Source organism: Pristiophorus japonicus, chromosome 2, assembly GCF_044704955.1.
Source record: "Pristiophorus japonicus isolate sPriJap1 chromosome 2, sPriJap1.hap1, whole genome shotgun sequence".
Classification (NCBI taxonomy): domain Eukaryota; kingdom Metazoa; phylum Chordata; class Chondrichthyes; family Pristiophoridae; genus Pristiophorus; species Pristiophorus japonicus.
In genome coordinates this window covers 25,972,006-25,990,385 of record NC_091978.1, presented here as the reverse complement: position 1 = coordinate 25,990,385, position 18,380 = coordinate 25,972,006, and the positions used below count along the sequence as shown (strand labels likewise).

Genomic DNA, 18,380 nt, shown 5'->3' with positions numbered 1-18,380 from the left:
CGGAAAATGTGAGGTCATCCACCTTGGGGGAAAAAAACCCAGTAAAATGGATTATTATTTGAATGGGGAGAAATTACAACATGCTGCGGTGCAGAGGGACCTTGGGGTCCTTATGCATGAATCCCAAAAAGTTATTTTGCAGGTGCAGCAGGTAATCAGTCAGGTGAATGGAATGTTGGCCTTCATTGCGAGAGGGATGGAGTACAAAAGCAAGGATGTCCTGCTGCAACTGTACAGGGTATTGGTGAGGCCGCACCTGGAGTACTGCGTGCAGTTTTGGTCACCTGACTTAAGGAAGGATATACTAGCTTTGGAGGGGGTACAGAGACGATTCACTCGGCTGATTCCGGAGATGAGGGGGTTACCTTATGATAGATTGAGTAGACTGGGTCTTTACTCATTGGAGTTCAGCAGGATAAGGGGTGATCTTATAGAAACGTTTAAAATAATGAAAGGGATAGACAGGATAGAGGCAGAGAGTTTGTTTTCACTGGTCAGGGAGACGAGAACTGTGGTTGGGCAATGGCAGACATTTAGAGACCGCACGGATGAACTACAACAATTGTACATTCCTGTCTGGCGTAAAAATAAAAAAGGGAAGGTGGCTCAACCATGGCTATCAAGGGAAATCAGGGATAGTATTAAAGCCAAGGAATTGAATTACAAATTGGCGAGAAATAGCAGCGAACCCGGGGACTGGGAGAAATTTAGAACTCAGCAGAGGAGTACAAAGGGTTTGATTAGGGCAGGGAAAATGGAGTACGAGAAGAAGCTTGCAGGGAACATTAAGGCGGATTACAAAAGTTTCTATAGATATGTAAAGAGAAAAAGGTTAGTAAAGACAAACGTAGGTCCCCTGCAGTCAGAATCAGGGGAAGTCATAACGGGGAACAAAGAAATGGCAGACCAATTGAACAAGTACTTTGGCTCAGCATTCACGAAGGAGGACACAAACAACCTTCCGGATATAAAAGGGGTCAGAGGGTCTAGTAAGGAGGAGGAACTGAGGGAAATCTTTATTAGTCGGGAAATTGTGCTGGGGAAATTGATGGGATTGAAGGCCGATAAATCCCCAGGGCCTGATGGACTGCATCCCAGAGTACTTAAGGAGGTGGCCTTGGAAATAGCGGATGCATTGACAGTCATTTTCCAACATTCCATTGACTCTGGATCAGTTCTTATCGAGTGGAGGGTAGCCAATGTAACCCCACTTTTTAAAAAAGGAGGGAGAGAAAACAGGGAATTATAGACCGGTCAGCCTGACCTCAGTAGTGGGTAAAATGATGGAATCAATTACGAAGGATGTCATAGCAGCGCATTTGGAAAAAGATGACATGATAGGTCCAAGTCAGCATGGATTTATGAAAGGGAAATCATGCTTGACAAATCTTCTGAAATTTTTTGAGGATGTTTCCAGTAAAGTGGACAAGGGAGAACCAGTTGATGTGGTATATTTGGACTTTCAGAAGGCTTTCGACAAGGTCCCACACAAGAGATTAATGAGCAAATTTAAAGCACATGGGATTGGGGGTAGTGTGCTGACATGGATTGAGAACTGGTTGTCAGACAGGAAGCAAAGAGTAGGAGTAAATGGGTACTTTTCAGAATGGCAGGCAGTGACTAGTGGGGTACCGCAAGGTTCTGTGCTGGGGCCCCAGCTGTTTACGCTGTACATTAATGATTTAGACGAGGGGATTAAATGTAGTATCTCCAAATTTGCGGATGACACTAAGTTGGATGGCAGTGTGAGCTGCGAGGAGGATGCTATGAGGCTGCAGAGTGACTTGGATAGGTTAGGTGAGTGGGCAAATGCATGGCAGATGAAGTATAATGTGGATAAATGTGAGGTTATCCACTTTGGTGGTAAAAACAGAGAGACAGACTATTATCTGAATGGTGACAGATTAGGAAAAGGGGAGGTGCAACGAGACCTGGGTGTCATGGTACATCAGTCATTGAAGGTTGGCTTGCAGGTACAGCAGGTAGTTAAGAAAGCAAATGGCATGTTGGCCTTCATAGCGAGGGGATTTGAGTACAGGGACAGGGAAGTGTTGCTACAGTTGTACAGGGCCTTGGTGAGGCCACACCTGGAGTATTGTGTACAGTTTTGGTCTCCTAACTTGAGGAAGGACATTCTTGCTATTGAGGGAGTGCAGGGAAGGTTCACCAGACTGATTCCTGGGATGGTGGGACTGACCTATCAAGAAAGACTGGATCAACTGGGCTTGTATTCACTGGAGTTCAGAAGAATGAGAGGTGACCTCATAGAAACGTTTACAATTCTGACGGGTTTCGACAGGTTAGATGCAGGAAGAATGTTCCCAATGTTGGGGAAGTCCAGAACCAGGGGTCACAGTCTAAGGATAAGGGGTAAGCCATTTAGGACCGAGATGAGGAGAAACTTCTTCACCCAGAGAGTGGTGAACCTGTGGAATTCTCTACCACAGAAAGTTGTTGAGGCCAATTCACTAAATATATTCAAAAAGGGAGTTTGATGAAGTCCTTACTACTAGGGGGATCAAGGGGTATGGCGAGAAAGCAGGAAGGGGGTACTGAAGTTGCATGTTCAGCCATGAACTCATTGAATGGCGGTGCAGGCTAGAAGGGCTGAATGGCCTACTCCCGCACCTATTTTCTATGTTTCTATGTTTCTAACACAGATAAATGTGAGGTACAGGAACAACGACTCAAATCCATCAATCTTGGGGCCAAGGCCATGCCGGATTTCGGAGAAGAAAATGATCACATTGCTGTCTGTGGGAGTTGCTGTGTGCAAATTGGCTGCCACATTTCCCACATTACAACAGTGACTACACACCAGAAGTACTTAATTGGCTGTAAAGCGCTTTGAGACGTCCAGTGGTTGTGAAAGGCGCTATATAAATGTAAATCTTTCTTTCTTAAAATTATGAAAGGTTTTGAAGTTTGCATAGACCGGATACAGTGAGAATGTATTCAACTGTGGGGAAGAGCATAACTCGAGGCCATCAACATAAGACAGTCACCAAGAAATCCAATAGGGAATTCAGAAGAAAATTCTTTACCCAAAGAGCGGTGAGAATGTGGTACTCTCTACCACAGGGAGTGGCTGAAGCCAATAGTATAGATACATTTAAGGGGAGGCTAGACAAGCATATGAGGAAAAAGGGAATAGACGGTTATGCTGATAGATTTAGATGAGGAAAAACGGGAGGAGGCTCAAGTGGAGAATAAACGCCAGCATGGACTGGTTGGGCCGAATGGCCTGTTTCTGTGCTGTATATCCTGTTTAATTTTTCAGATGAGATGTTAAGCAAGGCCCCAGCTGCCCTTTTACAGTGGACGTAAAGGATCCCATGGCACTATTTGCAGAAGAGCATGGGAGTTCTCCCTGGCGTCCTGAGTAATATTTATCGCTAAAACATCACGAAAACAGATTAACTGGTCAATTATCTCACTGCTGATTACAGAATCTTGCAGTGCACAAAATGGCTGCCACGTTTCCCTACATCACAACAGTGATGACAATTTTAAAATTCTCCATTGGTTGTGGTAAAGGTCATTAAAGGTAATATAAATGCAAGTTCTTTCATTCAAATGATTCTTTTCTGAAGTAAAGGCAAATTTGAAATTAAAAGGAATTGATTTACACAGAGCCTATGGGAGCCTGCCATTGTTAATACACCAACGGCCGAAATTGTTCCTTGCTGTAAGGCCTCTAACCAAGGGTTGGTGCAGAATGGCCGCCAAGTCTCCGCAGAAGGATTGCCATTTGAAAATTGCCCTTCCTCAGGTTTAGAGCAGTGCCGACCCATTACTGACTGGCGGGGACCCCTTCGCGAAATTGCCCCTCAGGAAATTGCCCTTTTCCCGGAATTTCCCCATGTGAGTGCCCACCCCACCCCCACTCCGCTGGTCGATGCCCTCGACAGCTTTTGCTATCTGTGGCATGACGGCTCGGCTGCCCTTAAAGGGGAGATGTCGCTGCCGGCAACACCATCTTATTTTTTTGTCGGCCGACTGCCAGATCGGGCCGCCAATTATGCCCCCAGGCTCAGCCAGGCCACCACGACATCTTGGCACCTCCTCTTGGATGCCAGGCCGCTGGCCCAGCCAAAATCCACCCTGGTATTCAGTAATTGCCACTAAAGTAGCTGCAGAGTTTGCAGCGGCCCTCCCCTTTAACTGAAGGGGAGAGACGTTGTGACGTGCCAGCGCGATGACTACATGAGCACGGCGCTGATGCCTTGCAGCGTCAGCCACTCCACCCCCCTAGTGACGGCCACTCCGTCCTCATGATGAAGTCATGTCCGCCCCACTTCAAAAAAATCCCCGAAGTGCTGAATTTCGACGGTTATGCTGCCCATACATTGTGCCGGGCAGAACACATCAAAAACGGTAGGTATGCCACGTTTCGGCCGGTGGACAATTTCGGCCCCGAACACTCTGGGCTGAAGGTCCAAAGATTATACCTATACCGGCTTTCATGCCAAGTGTCAAAATTAAAATTATATGAGAAATATATTTTGACAAGTTAACCACTGTTCATCGACAGACGGAAATGCAAACAAGACGCACCTGCTTCCCAGTAAAACCCTGGCAAATGACCTTTGTCGCCTTGTCTATGTAGAGGTTTTGCCTTGAGCCGGTGTAGCAGTGTCTCACTCCGCTCCGCTCCACTGCAACTAACAAAAGGAAAAGAGTTAGCAACATAAGTCTGCTTTTGCACTGATTACACATGCTGTACTGACTCAAGGAGGTCCAATGGCAAAGTCAACATTCACATACAAACAATGATAGGTAAGAAAAGACCCTCTGGACCATCCAGTCTGGCCCACTCGAGCCATACCCACAAACCACATGGTCTCCTTCAAAACATAGAAAATAGGTGCAGGAGTAGGCCATTCGTCCCTTCGAGCCTGCACCACCATTCAATAAGATCATGGCTGATCATTCACCTCAGTATCCCTTTCCTGCTTTCTCTCCCTACCCTGTGATCCCTTTAGCCATAAGAACCTTATCCAATTCCCTCTTGAATATATCTAACGAACTGGCATCAACAACTCTCTGCGGTAGAGAATTCCACAGGTGAACAACTCTCTGATGAAGAAGTTTCTCCTCATCTCGATCCTAAATGGCTTACCCCTTATCCTAAGACTGTGACCCCAGATTCTGGACTCCCCCAACATCGGGAACATTCTTCCTGCATCTAACCTGTCCAATCCCGTCAGAATTTTATATGTTTCTATGAGATCCCCTCTCATTCTTCTAAACTCTAGTAAATACAGGCCCAGTCGCTCCAGTCTCTCCTCATATGTCAGTCCTGCCATCCCGGGAATCAGTCTGGTGAACCTTTGCTGCACTCCCTCAATAGCAAGAATGTCCTTCCTCAGATTAGGAGACCAAAACTGTACACAATATTCCAGGTGAGGCCTCACCAAGGCCCTGTACAGCTGCAGCAAGACCTCCCTGCTCCTATATTCAAATCCCCTAACTATGAAGGCCAACATGCTATTTGCCTTCTTCACCGCCTGCTGCACCTGCATGCAAACCTTCAATGACTGATGTACCATGACACCCAGGTCTCGTTGCACCTACCCTTTTCTAAGTCTGCCGCCATTCAGATAATATTCTGCCTTCATGTTTTTGCCACCAAACTGGATAACCTCACTTTTATCCACATTATATTTGGAGACAAAAAAAAGAGATTAAAAACCCAGGCCAATTTTTCAGCAGGGGGGGGGGGGCAGGGGGCGGTAAGATTCTGAGAAATTCCTCTCTGACCCTCCCAGGTGATCAAAATTAGTTCAGGACATCACTTGAGCCCTGATAATTCTCAGTACCTACCTTTTGTAAGAGGTGATCTTCACCCCAGCTAGAAACGGGCCTATCTCGCGATTGAAGTAATATACATCTTTATATATCATACATCTTTATATATCTGCCCATATTAACAAGGTAGAATGATGAAACACATTCAATAATTAACGTACCAAAGAAACCAGCTATGAAACTTTATTACACCGTACAGACCTCATCAAAACAAATAATCTCCCATCGGGATAGGTGCACATTTTCTTTATTAACACAAGATGAACATCTAAGCTGAAGTAATGTGCAGGGTGCAAAGAGAGTGAGGCTGCTATGGGCCACCAATGGTGGAGCGATTAAAATCGGGGATGCTCAAGAGGCTAGAAAGACTTGCAGTTATATAGCGCCTTTCACGACCACCAGACTTCTCAAAGCACTTTACAGCCAATTAAGTACTTTTGGAGTGTAGTTATAATATGGGAAAGGCGGCAGCCAATTTGCACACAGCAAGCTCCCACAAAACAGCAATGTGATAATGACCAGATAATCTGTTTTTTTGTTATGTTGATTGAGGGATAAATATTGGCCTGGCCACCTGCTCTTCTTCAAAATAGTGTCATGGAATCTTTTACGTCCACTCGGTTTAATGTCTCATCCGAAAGACGGCACGTCTGACCAGTGAATGTCAGCCTAGATTCTGTTCTCAAGTCGCTGAAGTGGGACTTGAACCCACAACCTTCTGACTCAGAGGTGCTGCCTACTGAACCACTGCTGACGCTAATTAGAATTAGAGGAGCGCAGTGATCTCGGAAGATTATAGGGCTGGTGGAGGTTACAGAGATAAGGAGGGGCAAGGCCATGGAGGGATTTGAAAATAAGGATGAGAATTTTAAAATCGAGACTACTTTTAATTCCTTTTGCCACATCCTGGGGAGAATTAGTAATTTACAGTGTGCTATCGTTAAACCCCAGTGTTACCAACTTTGTCAAGAGCCACAATCCCAAGAGTAGCCAAGGTTGAGAAAACGACATTCAGCCTACTGATGTCTAAGCCTCTCTTGTCTACAACCAATGTTCATTAAATTCATTAAAATGCAACTTTCATCTATAACCAGTGTTCTCTTTAAGCCATGTACAGCCGGCTCACTGGCTTTTAAATAGGAATAACCGCACGTGTGCGGTATTTTGAATGGGCCACCCACCCAAAAAAATTAAAGGGAACATTGTCTGCGTTTGATTATTAATGTACGTCACTACTACCCTACCGGGCATATTACTCACAAGGTCATTCATGTTTAGAATAAAGAAAATCTTTTTGAATATTAGTCTTAAAATTAAATTCATTAAAATGCAAATCTCTGGTCCTACTGGCTGAACATTGATTGACATGGTATTCTCGGGTCACTTTATCTACACAATTTAACACCATGTACCTTCATGTGTTTTCCCCCCTCCCAAACCTCTTGGACTGTACAGCTTAAGCTTCTTCAGTCTTTCCTCATATTCGTCCTCCTTGGAGTCATGCTTGCTGCTCTCCCCTGTACCCTCTCCCTTTAGCAGTGACCGAAAGTGGGCATGGTACTCCAGGAATGGTCTGACCTGTGGGTTAAAAAACCTCAACATAACGTCTGTAGACTCGCATCCACAGGTGTCGAGAGATTAACAACAATGTGCTTGCTATTCTTCCCAGACCCTTTTCTTCAGTCTTTCGGATGAGATGTTAACCCGAGACCTTGAGTCTGCCCTCTCAAGTGGATGGAAAAGATCCCGTGGCACTATTTCGAAGAAGAGCAGGGAAGTTATCCCCGATATCCTGGCCAATATTTATCCCTCAGTCAACATAACAAAAAAAAAACAGATTATCTGGTCATTGTCACATTGCTGTTTGTGGAGCTTGCTGTGCGCAAATTGACTGCTGTGTTTCTTACATTACAGTGACTATGCTCCAAAAGTACTTCATTGACTGTAAAGCGCTTTGAGACATCCGGTGATCGTGAAAGGCGCTATATAAATCCAAGTCTTTCTTTCCTTAGATCTTGCTTGGTTAACCTATGCCATTCACTGCATACTTATGGTTAGGAACATTTTTTCTTCCCAATGTACAATACTTTGTGTTTGTCAGGATTAAATTCCACTTGCAGTCTGCCAGTTGCATAACTGATCTAAATCCTTTTACAAATTATTAACTGCAACCTCCATCTCTACCGCTCTTATTTTAATGATGTGAATTTGACAAGCTTACTACTATCGGTTTCAGCATGAAGGTCATTTGTGTAGAGTTGAAACAACAGGTTCTTAAGCATTGAGCCCTGCGGTACACAACATTTCTCCATGCCGTGCTTTACATGTCTCACTAGCAAACTCCGTTTGCTATTTTTAATACTGACTTTTACTCAGTGCCAAGGATTCCCATGATTTTCATTTTAATTAGAAGCCTTCCATGTGGAACTTCATCCAAGGCTTTTAAAATATAAATAAATTTTGGTAGGAAGAATAAGGAGGTCACTTATTACTTTGAGGGTGAGGGTCTGGGTGGGGTAGAGGAACAAGCGGATCTGAGAGTACAAATACACAAATCACTAAAAGTTGCGACACAGGTTAACAAGGCCTTAAAAAAAGCAAGCACTCGGCTTTATTTCTAGAGGCATAGAATTGAAAATTAGGAAATTATGCTCAACCTGTACTGAACCTTGGTTAGACCACACTTAAAAGTACTGCATACAGTTCTGCTTGCCATATTATAAAAAGGATATCGAGGTACTGGAGAGGGTGTAGAGCCGATTTACAAGGATGATACCAGAAATATGAGGGTATACTTATCAGGAAAGGATGAACAGGCTGGTCTCTTTTCTCTTGAACAAAGAAGGCTGAGGTCTGACCTAATCGAGGTCTTCAAAATCATGAAAGATTTTGATAAATTGGGTACTGAGAGAATGTTACCACTTGTGGGGAAGAGCATAACTAGAGGCCATCAATATAAGAAATCCAATAGGGAATTCAGAAGAAACTTCTTTATCCAAAGAGTGGTGAGAATGTGGAACTCGCTACCACAGGGAGTGGTGGAAGCGAATAGTATAGTATAGGCTAGACAAGTATATGAGGGAGAAGGGAACAGAGGGTTATGTGGATAGATTGAGATGAGCAAAGATGGGAGGAGGCTCGAGTAATGCATAAACGCCGGCATGGACTGGTTGGGCTGATTGGCCCGTTTCCGTGCTGTATATCCTATGTAATCCTATGTAACTATTTCATAGGGAGCTCCACTATCTACCTTATTAGTAACATCCTCAAAGCAGTCAAAGTTGAACCTATCCTTTGTAAATCTACTCTGACTGTTAACGAGTTATTGCTATGGAGGGACTCCTTAGTAACGTTAGGCCATCAAGGGCCAAGCGTGCTGTCCATTATCTGCGCCCACCATTCCCCACACGATGAGTTCCTGTCTTTAATCAGTTGCCAACATTGCATTTCGTCCAATATTAATCCAATAGGAAAAGAAGAAACTTACTGAATCGTATAAGATTCTGAGGGGGCTCGATAAGGTAGATGCAGAGAGGATGTTTCCCCTCATGGTGGAATCTAGAACTAGGGGGCATAGTTTCAGAATAAGGGGTCGCCCATTTAGAACTGAGAAAAGGAGGAATTTCTTCTCTCAGAGGGTCGTAAATCTATGGAATTCTCTGCCCCAGAGTGCTGTGGAGGCTGGGTCATTGAATATATTTAGGGTGGAGATAGACAGATTTGTGAGCGATATGGGAGTGAAGTGTTATGGGGAGCGGGCAGGGAAGTGGAGCTGAGTCCATGATCAGATCAGCCATGATATTAAATGGCGGAGCAGGCTCGAGGGGCTAAATGGCCTACTCCTGCTCCTATTTCTTATGTTCTTATGTTCTCATGTTCTCATGAAGACATTTCTTTACTGGATATCAAGAGGAGCCGAACTGAATTCCAGCTTCATCAACATCCCACAGCTGGACTGACTGTGAATGGGAACTCAGATGTGCATGCAGTGTCAAGTTGGCTGAGGTTTACAGGGGAGGTGAGCCACAGATAACTTCCAACAGATTCATCGAACATCAATTCTTCAAACTAAAGTGCTCAGATCTTGGATTCATTTGCATTAAAATACATTTTCCAATGACACCCTCAGTAGCTTTGTAGATAAATGCACTAGGAAATGCAGCACTTAAGTTAGACAAAGCAGCAAGTCCCAACTTCAATAGAGTCTATGCTGGAGCTCCCCAAGAGCACTGTCTCATGTACAACTTTTCTTCGACAGCAGTTCCCAAACCCACGACCTCTACCACCTAGAAGGACAAGGCCTGCAGGCGCATGGGAACGCCACCATCTGCAAGTTCCTCTCCAAGTCACACACCATCCTGATTTGCCGTTCCTGCGTCGTCGCTGGGTCAAAATCCTGGAACTCGCTCCCTAACAGCACTGTGGGAGTACCTTCACCACACGGACTGCAGCGGTTCAAGGCGGCGGCTCACCACCATCTTCTCAAGGGCAATTAGGGATGGGCAATAAGTGGTGCCCACATCCCGTGAACGAATAAAACAAAACTGATCCATACAATCCAGGAAAGTGCAAAGGCTGATCCACAGTTTGTGCTGAGTTAACTCATCTCTACCATGGCAGCAGTTAAGGTACTATAATTGGCAAGTGACCCCTCCAGCAAAGTGCATAGTGTAATTAAAGTCAATATCTGAAATATCCCAGAGGAACACGGGTAATGAAATACGCAGTGCAAGCAGAGAATGCCATACTAAAGGCAAACAGAATCATTGCTTTTGTATTTGTACAATCTATAGAATATCCAAAGTAATGACACAATGTTGAAGTTATGAAAGACCTTCAGCCACAGTTGGAGAAATGTGTGCAGTTTTGAGCACTCCATTATAGAAAGGATAAAAGCAATGGAAAAGGTACAGCATCGATTCACTAGGATGTTACTTGAAGGGCGAGGGTAACACCACTACAGCAGAAAAGGTAAATAAAAATGGTCAATATTATGAAGGGTTATGATGAGGTAGATACTGTAAGATATTCTTGCTAATGAGGGAGCATAAACTTAACACAGTTTCACAAAAAAACACATAGAATCATAGATTAGTACAGCACCAAAGGAGGCCATTCGGTCGATCGAGTCGGCATCGGCTCATTGGAGTTCAGAAGAATGAGAGGTGATCTTATCGAAAAATATAAGATAATGAATGAGAGGGCTCAACAAGGTGGATTGCAGAGAGGATATTTCCACTCATAGGGGAAACTATAACTCGGGAGCATAGTCTTAGAAAAAGGGGCCACCCATTTGAGGAGGAATTTCTTCTCTCAGAGGGTTGTAAATCTGTGGAATTCTCTGCCCCAGAGAGCTGTGGAGGCTGGGTCATTGAATATATTTAAGGTGGAGATAGACAGATTTTTGAGCGATAAGGGAATAAAGGATTATGGGTAGTGGGCAGGGAAGTGGAGCTGAGTCCATGATCAGATCAGCCATGATCTTATTAACTGGCGGAGCAGGCTCGAGGGGCCAGGTGGCCTATTCCTGCTCCTATTTCTTATGTTCAATCCAGTTAGTCCCACTCCCCCGCTCTTTCCTCATATCCTTGCAATTTTCTCTCCTTCAAATATTTATCGAATTCCCTTTTGAAGGCTACTATAGAATTTGTTTCCACCACTCTATCAGATCGTGCATTCCAAATCCTAACCGGTTGTTGCGTAAAAATGTTTCCTCATGTTGCCTGTTTTTTGTGACAATCACCTAAAATCTGTGCCCTTTGGTTCTCGACCTTCTGTCATTAGAAACAGGTTTCTTTTATTTACTCTATCTAAATCTTTCATGATTTTGAACACCTCTATCAAATCTTATCTTACCCTTCTCTGTTCAAATGAGAACAATCCCAGCTTCTCGAGTCGATCCACGCAACTGTATTTCCTCATCGGCAATAATCATGGGCAATTTTAACCTTCTTATTAATTGAACAAAGCAAATTAGCCAGGGTATTTGCAGAACCAACCAGGGAGCTGGCTATCTTAGATCTGGTACTATGTAATAAGACAGGATTAATAAATGATCTCGTAGTAAAGGATCCTCTAGGAATGAGTGACCATAGCATGGTTGAATTTTAAATTCAGTTGGAGGGTGAGAAAGTTGGATCTCAAACCAGTGTCCTAAGCTTAAACAAAGGAGACTACAAAGATATGAGGGCAGAGTTGGCTAAAGTGGACTAGGAAAATAGATGAAAGTATGGGACGGTTGATGAGCAGTGGCAGACATTTAAGGAGATATTTCATAACTCGCAACAAAAATATATCCCAATGAGAAGGAAAGACTATAAGAGAAGTATTAACAATCCGTGGCGAACTAAGGAAATAAGGGATGGTATCAAATTGAAACAAAGGGCATACAATGTGACCAAGACTAGTGGAAGGCCACTAAAAACATCCCAATAGTGGATAATCAAGGGGCTAGAGGGAGGGAGGAACTTATCACTAAAGTAGTAGTACTCGTTAAAATGGGACTAAAAGCAGAAACTTTTAAAAGCCAGCAAAGGACAAATAAAAAAATGATAGAGAGAAGATAGATTATGAAAGTAAATTAGCATGGAATATAAAAACAGATAGTAAAAGTTTTTACAGTTACAAAAAAAGGAAAAGAGTGGCTAAAGTAAATGTTGGTCCCCTAGAGGATGAGACTGGGGAATTAATAATGGAGAACGGGGAAATGGCAGAGACGTTCAACAAATATTTTGTATCGGTCTTCATGGTAGAAGACACTAAAAACATCCCAATAGTGGATAATCAAGGGGCTATAGGGAGGGAGGAACTTAATACAATCACTATCACTCAAGAAGTAGTACTCAGTAAAATAATGGGACTAAAGGCAGACAAGTCCCCTGGACCTGATGGCTTACATCCTAGGATCTTAAAAGAAGTGGCTGCAGAGATAGTGGATACATTGGTTGTAATCTACCAAAATTCCCTGGATTCTGGGGAGGTCCCTGCGGATTAAAAAACTGCAAATGTAACGCCCCTATTTAAGAAAGGAGGCAGACAGAAAGCAGGAAACTATCGACCAGTTAGCCTAACATCTGTCGTTGGGAAAACACTGGAGTCTGTTATTAAGGAAGCAGTATCGGGACGTTTGGAAAAGCATAATTCAATCAAGCAGAGTCAGCATGGTTTTATGAAAGGGAAATCATGTTTAACAAATTTGCTGGAGTTCTTTGAGGATGCAACGAGCAGTGTGGATAAGGGGGAACCAGTGGATGTGGTGTATTTAGATTTCCAGAAGGCGTTCGATAAGGTGCCACATAAAAAGGTTACTGCACAAGATAAAAGCTCACAGGGTTGGGGGTAATATATTAGCATGGATAGAGGACTGGCTAACTAACAGAAAACAGAGAGTCGGGATAAATGGATGATTTTCCGATTGGCAAACAGTAACTAGTGGGGTGCTGCAGGGATCGGTGCTGGGGCCTCAACTGTTTACAATCTATATTCATGACTTGGAAGAAGGGACCAAGTGTAATGTAGCCAAGTTTGCTGATGATACAAAGATGGGTGGGAAAGCAAATTGTGAGGAGGGCACAAAAATCTGCAAAGGGATATAGACAGGTTAAGTGAGTGGGCAAAAATTTGGCAGATGGAGTATGGGAAAATGTGAGGTTATCCACTGGCAGAACAAAATAGAAAAGCAAATTATAATTTAAATGGAGAAAAATTGCAAAGTGCTGCAGTGCAGAGGGACCTTGTGCATGGAACACAAAAAGTTAGTATTCAGGTACAGCAAGTAACCAGGAAAGCAAATGGAATGTTGGCCTTTATTGCAAGGGGGATGGAGTATAAAAGCAGAGAAGTCCTGCTACAACTGAACAGGGTATTGGTGAGGCCACACCTGGAGTACTGCATACAGTTTTGGTCTCCTTATGTAAGGAAGGTTATACTTGCGTTGGAGGCTGTTCAGAGAAGGTTCACTCGGTTGATTCCGGAGATGAGGGGGTTGACTTATGAAGAAAGGTTGAGTAGGTTGGGCCTATTCTTATTGGAGTTCAGAAGAACTCCGCTTGCCCGCCAAATCCCTTGATTCCCCTAGAGTCCAAAAATCTATCGATCTCAGCCTTGACTACTCAACTCAATGACTTCCCTCAATTATTTATTTTTGCCAAAGAAAAAAAAGTGTGTCTAATATGCTCTCACTATCTGCATCCAAAGTCCCGTTATTAACTAACAGTTAACTCGAAACTGTCTATTCACCTATTTATAGAGCCTGCAGTCATTTCAAGCACCATGTACTAGAGTCTACGGTCATTGTGCTGGCTGTCATTGTTGACGCGGGCGGCACTGCTGATGGAATGAACATGAGGCTGCAGGGAGAGCAGATGAGGCGTCAAATAAAAGCGAGGAAGATCAATGCCACACACACACACACACACACACACTATAAAATGGGTAGTTTGGAATCAGCACAGCAAGAGAAGTAACTGCAGGAGTCCTTTAAGGTTTACAGAGATTGGATTCACTCATTAATACAATGTTGAGCTGACAGATGCCAATAACCAGGGAGGCAGTTCAGTTCACTCGGTTGATTCCTGAGATGAAGGGGTTGAATTATGAAGAAAGGTTGAGCAGATTGGGCCTGTACTCATTGGAGTTTAGAAGAATGAGAGGTGATCTTATTGAAACATACAAGATACTGAGGGGGCTCGACAAGGTAGATGCAGAGAGGACGTTTCCCCTCGTGGGGAAACTAGATCTAGGGGGCATGATTTAAGAATAAGGGGTTGCCCATTTAGAAGGGAGATGAGGAGGAATTTCTTCGCTCAGAGGATGGTAAATCTGTGCAATTCACTGTCCCAGAGAGCTGAGGAGGCTGGGTCATTGAATATATTTAAGGTGTGGATAGACAGATTTTTGAACGGTAAGGGAGTAAAGGCTTATGGGGAGCAGGCAGGGAAGTGGAGCTGAGCCCAAGATCAGATCTGATTGAATGGCGGAGCAGGCTCGAGGGGCCAAATGGCCTTCTCCTGCTCCTATTTCTTATGTTCTTAGGAACAGGCCCAAGGAAAACCAGGGAGCACGGGAAGCAGACAACGGTGTGAAGTAATAAACTTGGAAAAGACTGCAGAGACTGGAATCAAGGAAGCTGCCCCAAGGAGAACCTGAAATTACTCACTCCCCCGTTCCCCCCAAAAACAAATCACTGAAAATGCAAGAATAAAACAGAAAATGTTGGAAATACACAGCACCTGCGACAAGAACAGGTTAGCATTTGGAGTGTGCACGGAACTGGAAAGCTAAAAGGGGGTACTTTAGTAAGGTTAGAAAAAGGGAGCAAAAGGAGGAGAGGTGGTTACTGTACTCAATGTTCATAGAAATTTACAGCACAGAAGGAGGCTATTTCGGCCAATCGTGTCCGCGCCGGCCAACAAAGAGCCATCCAGCCTAATCCCATTTTCCAGCTCTTGGTCTGTAGCCCTGCAGGTTACGGCACTCCAAGTGCATATCCAAGTATTTTTTAAATGTGGTGAGGGTTTCTGCCTCTACCACCCTTTCAGGCAGTGAGTTCCAGACTGCCACCACCCTTTGGGTGAAACACATTCTCAAATCCCCTCTAATCATTACAAAAATGCGTGCTTATTTTTTAGTTCTCAGGTCCAATGAAGGTGTACACATTAACCTGATATATTATAATATGCTTTTGTAACCTGAGATATTAACTTGGCTTTTCTCTCTCAAGACCTGACTACCTACTTGTGTATTTCCAGCACTCTCAGTTTTGTTCTTGCTGAAAATGCAGACATTGGGGTAAAGCTACCAAAAGAACATACGAATTAGGAGTACGAGTAGGCTTTACAGCCCCTCGAGCCCGCTCCGCCATTCAATAAGCTCATGGCTGAACTTCGATCTCAACTCCACTTTCACGTCAGATCTCCAAAACCCTTGATTCCCCTGGAGTCCCAAAATCTAGGTATCACAGCTTTGAACTCAATGATTCAGCATCCAGAGCCCTTTAGGGTAGAGAATTCCAAAGATTCACAACCTCCAAGTGAAGAAATTCCTCCTCATCTCAATCTTTAATGACCGACCCTTTATCCTGAGACTGTTACCTTGGTTCTAGATTCTCTGGGCAGGGGAGACAGCCTCTCAACATCTATTCTGTCAATCCCCTTCAAAATATTATGTTTCAATGAGATCACCTCTCATTCTTCTAAACTTCAGGAGCGTATAGGCCCAATTTACACAATCTCTCCTCATAATACAACCCTCTCATCCCATGAATCAATTAACAGAACTTTCATTATGATCCAAGACGCAAGGAATCTCAAGAACTGTATGGGTTATCACAGCAATATTTGCAAACATGAAATACCACATTTTTAAAATTCTAATACAGGTTCGACCTCCCGAATCCGGCAACCTCAAGTCCGAAGCCGAGCCGGTTTTCGTGTTTTTCCGGACTTTGGAACATCTTTCTGACGTCACGAATCTGGAAACACCCGAGCCCAGGTTCGGGTATTTCCAGATTTCAGAACGGCAGAAAGGTGGGGAGGAGGGGGGGGGGCTCACCGAGGAGCTGTTCGGGTCGCCGGCACCGTCGATGAGGTCGTCGGGCGGGGCCCCGCCGCCATGGAGGAGTTTCTTGTCTGGCCTGAGGTAGGTGGGGTCAGGCAGCCGAGGTAAAGGGGAGGGAGGGGGGCTGGGAGAAGTTGGGACGGGTGAAGTCGGGGCATTGCAAAGTCGGTTCGCCGAGGCAGGGGGAGTCCAGATAGCGGAACATTTTCCGGTTTCCAGACGACCCCCGCCACGGGTCGGCCCGGTGTCCGGATTCTGGAATATTGTAGATTCCGGAACTCTGGATTTTGGAGGTCAAACCTGTAGTAATAAAGCACCTATTGAACCCATTGGCAAAAGAACCAAAGGCGACATGAGGAAAAACTTTTTTATGCACCAAGTGGTTAGGATCTGGTGGTGGGGGAAGATTCAGTCTTTGCTTTCAAAAGTGAACTGGATAAGTACCTGAAGGAAAAAAAATTGCAGTGCTATAGGGAAAGAGCGGGGGAGTGGGACTAGTTGAAGTGCTCTTGCAGAGAGCAGGCACGGGCTCGATGGGCCACATAGCCTCTTTCTGTGCTGTAACCATTCTATGATTCTATTCTAAATTTCATATTTAATTCCTGTTTACTGAGCAAGGCAAGGGATCAAAATAGGTTATGGATGTAGTATTGGTTTTCATATCGAGGTCCAAACACAAAATTACAATTCCTGTTCAATATCTGGTCTGCAGCAGCAATTTACTTCATGCCATTTCACCTGCACGGAAATATTATTTAATGTCAAAAGGCTGTCAATGATTTTTTTTCCAATACAGTTTGCAGCTGGCGTTGGATAAGCAGAACTACTTTGTCCAAAGAAAAACAATTTTCAGATATTGTGCACGAGAAACAAGAAAGGAATTGGCACTGTGGATTACAACAGGTATCAGAGGAGAGCGTCATATATCAAGGTCAAACTATTACAGTGAGCCTGGATTAGAACAATTCTGAAACACTGAATATACAAAAGGTATTGAAAGGGGAGTTAAGAACATCAATAGCCCCTCAGAAACGGAATTAAAAAATATATATTGGCCTGGATTTTGCGGTGGGTATTGACTGCAAAACTGTCAGCGGTCGCTGTCATTACCCCTCTGAAATTGACAGTGATTTAGGATGTAGTGTATGAGCCGATAAACTCGGAAATCCTGAAGTTGCAGTCTGTCATTCCCTGCTTCGCCATAGGTGGTGCTGTGGCACTCTCCATAGCCAGCAATCAGTGAAATCACTTGAATTGACAAAAACCTCCCATTTTGCAATGGAATATCGCTGTTGAAAACCACCTAAAACATTAAACCCTGTTGAAAGAGGTGTGATTGGGTTTTTAACGCCGTACTGACTGCTGAAGAACCGTGCTGGCCCTGAAAAACTCATTTTGTATTTGTGGAATGTCAAATATTTTCATTAATAGTATTAAGAATTATAAGTTTTTAATATATAGTTTTAAAAGTGTGTGTATAATATTTTATCTGCTACCTTAATCCTGTGTGTATGTTCCAATTTTTATTTCGCTCTCCGTAAAATTTATTAAAGCAAATTATAATCTGTGTATTTTACTTCCTGGTTTGCTATCTGAGAATTCTTCAATGTGATTGGCTGCTTAGCAAGCTTAATGACATCACTGTTGCTGGACACTGCTAATTCGGCCCCAGATTCAAACGAAGGTCGGGAGAGCTGGAATCAATGCCACAGAGATCGCTAGATCTTTATGGGAAGCTTTCTTTGAGGACAGCGGCGAGCGCTGTCACTTTGCTGCTGACCACAAATCTCCTGGCCATTCATTACCAAGGAATCGACTTGGGAGAAATTGATGAGCTCGAGAGAACCAAACACATGCAAACTGGTACACAGTTTTCCTAATGAATAGCGAAGCCATACAGATCAGGTTCAATCCTCAATCGGTACCGAGATTACTGATGTCACCCATCGCAGTGGGACTGCTACAGCTCACCTCAACCCCATGGGTGAGTGAGGGAAAAAAAATCATTCAGG

At 43.9% G+C, this 18,380-nt stretch overlaps 1 protein-coding gene across 1 annotated transcript in view; it reads right to left on the bottom strand.

Annotated features, from left to right (window-relative positions):
* The window catches only part of suclg1 (succinate-CoA ligase GDP/ADP-forming subunit alph), a 113,406-nt gene that overhangs the window by 58,621 nt on the left and 36,405 nt on the right, over positions 1–18,380 (bottom strand). The window contains exon 2 of the mRNA XM_070861370.1: positions 4,558–4,664. Within this exon, the coding sequence (XP_070717471.1) occupies positions 4,558–4,664 (107 nt within the window). The remainder of the gene's footprint in view (positions 1–4,557; positions 4,665–18,380) is intronic.